This window comes from Oncorhynchus mykiss, chromosome 23 (genome assembly GCF_057628025.1).
Source record: "Oncorhynchus mykiss isolate SJ-2025 chromosome 23, ASM5762802v1, whole genome shotgun sequence".
Taxonomy (NCBI): domain Eukaryota; kingdom Metazoa; phylum Chordata; class Actinopteri; order Salmoniformes; family Salmonidae; genus Oncorhynchus; species Oncorhynchus mykiss.
The window spans coordinates 16,252,739-16,259,968 of NC_143044.1; the positions used below are offsets into that span (position 1 = coordinate 16,252,739).

Below are 7,230 nucleotides of genomic sequence, written 5' to 3' on the forward strand. Positions count from 1 at the left end.
CTTCCCACACGGTGGACAGCCATACTGACATGGGACTTACTGTAGGGGATCTTCAATAGATTATTGATGTTCTGAATAGAAAAGAGAATGAGACCCTTAGGTTCACCAAACAATTTTGATTACCAAACATTCCAAATACATGTTAGCAGAAGCAATAACAATACAACATCCTTAGCTGTTCAGTGGATAGACCTAACTCAGAGTCCTACACCACATCAACATTATCCCTAATGGAATCAATTAAGTCATAAGCCATCCCCAAACTGGAGCAAGGAGAAAGTACATGTACATGAGCACCTTGCAACAATTCGGTGATGATGAATACCACAAGATATCACATGTCGTTTTGAGGGCTGAATAACCAGCGCTTCACCTGGAGAAAGGCTTGCTCTTGCTGCTGGACCCTAGTACAGAGGTGCCTGCAGGCCCACGTTGGGGGCTCTCCCGTAGCCAGTTGGCAGGAGGCAGCTTCAGATCAGTCTTCTCCTGTAGTAGTGCATAGGTGGTGGGTTGAGGGGCAGCAGAGTACTTCACTGCACGGTTCTTTATTTCGTTGTTGCCCTAGGCACATCTCCCGACTCCTTTGACACATGTAAACAAAGGTGGCATTGATGGTAAACTGAGTTCACTTGTCTGTTTAGTCACTGACAACTTGATTCAATATAACAAGTAAATAGTTCAATTATTGTGTAGATATTGTGATGTTAGCTACAACTAAATACATTTAAATATCCTATGTACAGTTAACTGTCCTGTGCAACGTCATGAAATAACGTGACCCTGAAATGCATGCATTAACAGATCGCTAACTGCAGTTCAAAGCTAGCTAGCTATTGCTTACTTGCCTGCCACTGTCGCCCCCACTGTCATCCACTTTTTCACTTCCACGGTCTGGAGGGACGCCATCCTCTCGGTTCCCAATCCCAGCTGTTGCTGAACTCATGTTCTATCTACAAGCTAGCTCCTGGCCACACAAACGAATGCTGTCCAAGGGGTACCCGTTCATAGCAAACTAACTGCCTTAAAATGTCAACAACAATTGCCTTGTCACAAGATTGCTGCTAACTCACCACCTGCTGCTAGTAGCTAGCTAACATAACTTTACACACCAAACGACATTACGTTATTTGTTCATGATCAGAACGATATAAAAAATTGCTAACAAATTGAGTTACTGCTTTTACATTTAATCTATCACTGTTTTGCAGAACCTTCCAGACGGAATGAACAACACCACTTGCTTTAGACGTTCTGTCTGCTGCTGTTGACAGACCACGCGTTATTGTAAAGCGAGAGAGCTCACAACTTCCGGGTAAAAAAAAAGCTAAATAAAAGACCGCATTTTCATGATTATGAATTGAGCCAAACTCCAAATTAAACTATGAAGGGTAAGTGGCTTTTAATATAATACAACAGGATGTGGTAGCTAGCTGTTACATAACTGATATAATTGGACTTGGGCAAAGGCGACAAAAACATTTAAAAGAAGAGAGGTTAGGGTTGGACTTTTAGTTTGATATAAGCAGTCGGTTGTGATGTACAGTGAGGGTTTTCAGTTGCTGCTAACTTCACATGTTCAATTATGCCCTGGATATGACACTTCAATCTGGAAGTTAACTTCCAGTGAGTTTACAAAAAAGGATACAATAAATGACATTTTCTGGATCATTTCTATTCATTCTCTTATGTTCTGATTCTTTATTTTTCTATTATTTACCCTAATTCCTTATCTTTAGCTACATGTATTATTTCTTTATTTGCATATTCCTTTTCCCAGAGTTCCCTTTCCTTCAGTTTTATAATTGGAAGGTTTAATAAAACTGCCTTCAAATGAAATAGAAAACGGGGAATAAGGCGGGCTGAATTGTGATGTAACAAACAGAAATAAAATACACTTGTTTTTTTCAAATGGAATACAAATTATTTGTGATTAGTATGTTATTATAGTTACTGTTGTTTGCATTCTTTGTGAGAAGAATGTGAGAAGAAAAGGTATTATAAACCCTGTCCAGGTGGTCATATTTGTGCTGTCTTTACAAAGTTTCAACCTTGTTAAAATGACAAAAGGTGGTAAGAAATACTCATCAATGGAAAAGGATGGCAAATGGGTAAGATTCTGATTACTTTAAATCTTTCACTATTAGCTTATGATGAGCCCATTATAATTGCACTCAACTTTGCAAATACTGACAAATAAAGTTATTATAAAGACACCCCCGTACCTTTTCCTAACAACTTCATGTCTTTCAAAATGTGCAGTTGGCTCATGCAGGTTTACCAGCAAATGACACCAGTAAACGGGAGACGTGCACCAGCACAGGGTATATGATGTCTCAGAGTGAACCACTACCTCCAGCATCGAGCACAGAGAAGTATCCCAAGATCTTCATCAACACAGAACAGGTTGGCAGAGTGCAATACATTCATGCAGAGAGTGAAACATTACTCAAAAGTGTCTGTCTACATGGTCTTGGGTTGTTGCTATGTGTGCAATCACCTTAATTTCCATGAAGATTATTACATTTATCCTTTATACAATTGACTAATAATTGTTGGCATAACTATGCCAAAACCTAGGAGAAAATGTGATATATCAATGAACTATTCTCTTTACAGAAAACCATGGGAAGAGTCTATCCATTCTCAGCCCATGATAACCAAGCTGCACTGCAAGATACCATCACTGTATTTGATGATGTAAGCAATATGCCCACTACAAAGAAAACAAAGACATCATGACTGATGTTGTCAAATCAACACTAAGGTTTTTAATAAGATAATACAACAAAATACAATTTTGAAACAATACCGTTTTTCTTATGGTGTTTTTCATAGGGATTAGGCCGCAAGAAGTGCCTGGACGAGCGTAGACAACATAACTCCCACTTCTGCCTGTGCCACCATGGAAGTGTGAGTGGCGTGGGGGAGACGAGGGGAGACTTCTCAGCCTATCAGATAGACTACCAGGACCGCCAGGACACAGAGCGCTCCTCCACCAGCAGGCGTTTTCCCAGTAACCATCTTGATAGGTCCACTGTGGCAGCTGCTGCCCAGGCAGGAGAGCACTTTATGTGGTTCGGGAGGCATGATGAGGACCGTCCTGTGCCCCTTGAAGTGCTGGCAGCTACCAACTGCTCCTCCTCATCCAAGCCGTCCAGACACTCCTACCATATCAGGCATTAGATGAATACACCATATTACCCAAATACTCTTCTTTAGGAAATCGCAAAGCAACACATCTTGATAGTTCTCCAAGTGCAAATAAAAAAATATGAAACATTGAGATACGGAGATGATAAATTGTATTATTTATACATTTCTCCTTTTACAGTAAAACTGGGTTCTTAAGGAAAGACAGATCAGACAACCATCCCCTTTGTTTCTCATTAATTAATCACATCCAGATTAATTACGTAATGAAGGGCCATCTATTTTCAAGTACACCATTTGTCACAAGATTTAGATAGAAAAACCGTGTAAATCAATTACATCATAAATGAGAAAGATTATTAGATGTGATGTACATAATACAAAAGAATAAACTGAGGAGACGTTGCAGCCTAGTCTCTTGGACTAGACGTAACATAGTAAACGTAAATCCGGGACACTCAAATTAGTATTATATGTTATGTTTGGTTACATAAAACAGATGGTTGATTAAGGCAAAAACGAAAGCAGTGTATAACACAAAGGTATTTCAACCGAAAGGTTGAGAGTTCGAATCTCATCATGGACAACTATAGCATTTCAACTAATTAGCAACTTTTCAACTACTTACAATTTTTTTAAAACATTGCAACTACCTAGCATGCTACATAACCCTAACCCTAACCTCAACCCTTTTAGCTAAGACTTCGCCTAACCTTAGCCTAACTCACCCCTAGCCTAGCTAACGTTAGCCAGCTAGCAAACTTTAACAACCTAGGGACCTAGCTAGAAGTCGTAACATATTATACATTTTGCAAAATCATGACACATAAGAGGAATCGTAATTCGTCACATATCATAAGAAATGGATGATAGACATCCACAAATAAATGCATAGCATATGAAACATAACATACACTATATAAAGAAAAGTATGTGGACACCCCTTCAAACTAGTGGATTTGGTATTTCAGGCACACCCATTGACAAGTGTATAAAATCGAGCACACAGCCATGCAATCTCCCTAGACCTCCCTATTGGTCTGGGGCTATTTTTCATGGATCGGGCTAGGCCCCTTAGCTCCAGTGAAGGGAAATCTTCACGCTACAGCATACTGTACAATTACATTCTACTCAATTCTGTGCTTCCAACTTTGTGGTAACAGTTTGGGGAAGGCCCTTTCCTCTTTCAGCATGACAATGCCCCCATGCACAAAGCGAGGTCTATACAGAAATGGTTTGTCGAGTGTAGAAGAACTTGACTGGCCTGCGCAGAGCCCTGGCCTCAACCCCATCAAAGACCTTTGAGATGAATTGGAACGCGGATTGCGAGCCAGGCCTAATTGCCCAACATCAGTGACCAACCTCACAAATGCTCTTGTGGCTGAATGGAAGCAAGTCCCCGCAGAAATGTTCCAACATCTAGTGGAAAGCCTTCCCAGAAGAGTAGAGTTAGTTATAACAGCAAAGTGGGGGACCAACTCCATATTAATGCCCATGATTTTGGAATGTTCGATGAGCTGGTGTCCACATACTTTTGGTCATGTAGTGATCATACTGAATAATTAATACGAAATGCTTTGTGACCAGGTTGGACATTAAGGTATTCTATTCCTCTACTGATTATGATTCACCATGAAAATGCAAGCTTGTTATTTCGAACTTGGTCGAATTGATACTGCTACAATCCAGACAACCTCAGGCACTTACACCAGCTCAATGGCAAACATGATTGAGATGGAAAGTGTGGGTGCGTGCCTGCATGTGGTCTGCTCTGTCTTCAGCACTGCAGTGCACCTACAGAATGTTTTAAGTCTAAATGCACATAGCTCCAGCAGATGGCAACGGTTATTTTACTTATCTGTCATGTTGTGCATGACCTCATCAAGAAAGACGTCACCTATCGGGGCCCAGGCTTGGAAAAGAAAAAAGGGAACGAAATCGGGTTTGAACTTTATGTCAGAGACAGGCAAATTAGAGCATCTGCATGGAAGGGAGCTTGATGATGTCTATTAAACATGCTACAACATGTTCCAAAGTCTGGCAGATTCCCTTCGGAAACAACCTGTTTCACTGTAATCACTTAAGAGGACATGGCCGACTGTACTGGAGCACTGAGAAGAGGGAGGGAGGATCGGGTGTAAGGCAATGAGAACACCTGCTTGGGATGTCTGTATATTCTCTATGCGGGCAAAGAGAGAGAGAGATAGAGGGAGAGAGAGAGAAAGAGAGAGAAGCGGGCTGTGGAGCAGCTGCTCTCTTTCATTGAGCACTCTCCAGGGAGATTGTTTTTCACAATTTCTTTCTCTCCAGGGTCTTTCTATCTTGCCTGACCTTTACTTCACCGTTAGATCATACAGTATTAAAAAGAGATGAATTAGACAATGAACTGACCTTTTGAACCATCCGTTCTCTCACGGTTAGTAGGTTTGCAGCTGGAGACAGTGGATTGACAGAACATGTGTTCAGTAACCACACGAACAGAGAAAGAGGAAGATAGTCATTTATCTTCCAAGATCGTCCTCTTTTTTTTTATCTTCCACCCTATGGAAGACTTGTTAAAAATAACCAAACTTTACAGTGAGGTAAAGAAGGGCAAAGATGGATCCACCTGGATCCGTGATTCATATGGCACCGTCAAATCACCATCAAATATCTTATCTACAGAGGCAGTTGCACATCATGAATCAAATCAAATTTTATTTGTCACATGCTCCAAATAAAACGGGTGTAGACTTTACTGTGAAATTCTTGCTTATGAGCCCCTTTCAACAATAAAGAGCAAAATAATAATAATAAAATGAAAAATAGTAGCACTAGAGGAATTAAATACACAAGAATGGAGCTATATACAGGGAGTACCAGTACCAGGTCAATGTGCAGGGGTACCAGGTATTTGAGGTAGATATGTACATGAATGCAGGCTAAAGTGACTAGGCATCAGGATAGATAATAATAACAGTAAAATAAAGAAGAGAGTAGCAGCAGCATATGTGTGTATGTGTATTTGTGTTCAAATCAAATCAATGTTTATTTGTCACATGCCCCGAATACAACAGGTGTAAACCTTACAGTGAAATGCTTACTTACAGGCTCTAACCAATGGTGCGAAGAAAAAAAAGTTGTGTGTGTGTGTGTGTGTAGGTAAGTAAAGAAATAAAACAACAGTAAAAAGACATTTGAAAAAAGAGTAGCAAGGCTATATACAGACAGAGGTAGTCGGGCTTATTGAGTTAGTATGTACATGTAGGTATCATTAAAGTGACTATGCATATATGATGAACAGAGAGTAGCAGAAGCGTAAAAAGAGGGGTTGGCGGGTGGTGGGACACAATGCAGATAGCCCGGTTAGCCAATGTGCAGGAGCACTGGTTGGTCGGGCCAATTTAGGTAGTATGTACATGAATGTATAGTTAAAGTGACTATGCATATAAGATTAACAGAGAGTAGCAGCAGCGTAAAAGAGGGGTTGGGGGTGGCACACAATTCAAATCGTCCGGGTAACCATTTGGTTACCTGTTCAGCTTGCCCTCTTCACGACTGTCTTGGTGTGTTTGGACCAATCTAGTTTGTTGCTGATGTGGACACCAAGGAATTTGAAGCTCTCAACCTGCTCCACTACAGCCCAGTCAATGAGTATGGGGACATGCTCTGTGCTCCTTTTCCTGTAGTCCACAATCATCTCCTTAGTCTTGGTTACGTTGAGGGATAGGTTGTTATTCTGGCACCACCCAGCCAGGTCTATGACCTCCTCCCTATAGGCTGTCTCGTCGTTGTCGGTGACACTGTTGTGTCGTCAGCAAACTTAATGATGGTGTTGGAGCTGTGCCTGGCCATGCAGTCGTGGGTGAACAGGGAGCACAGGAGGGGACTGAGCACGCACCCCTGGGGAGCTCCAGTGTTGAGGATCAGCGTGGCAGATGTGTTTCTACCTACACTCACCACCTGGGGGCGGCCCGTCAGGAAGTCCAGGATCCAGTTGCAGAGGGAGGTGTTTAGTCCCAGGATCCTTAGCTTGGTGATGAGCTTTGAGGGTACTATGGTGTTGAACGCTGAGCTGTAGTCAATGAACAGCATCCTTTT

At 41.4% G+C, this 7,230-nt stretch overlaps 1 protein-coding gene across 1 annotated transcript; it reads left to right on the forward strand.

The window, feature by feature from the left end:
- The first annotated feature begins 407 nt into the window (after window positions 1–407).
- tex36 (testis expressed 36) lies at window positions 408–3,302 on the forward strand. Its single transcript, XM_036960037.2, has 3 exons — window positions 408–2,403; window positions 2,617–2,697; window positions 2,836–3,302. Exons 1-3 carry the CDS (start codon window positions 2,326–2,328, stop codon window positions 3,181–3,183), a joined length of 507 nt encoding a protein of 168 aa, XP_036815932.2. The 5' UTR covers window positions 408–2,325; the 3' UTR covers window positions 3,184–3,302.
- Window positions 3,303–7,230: the final 3,928 nt, after the last annotated feature.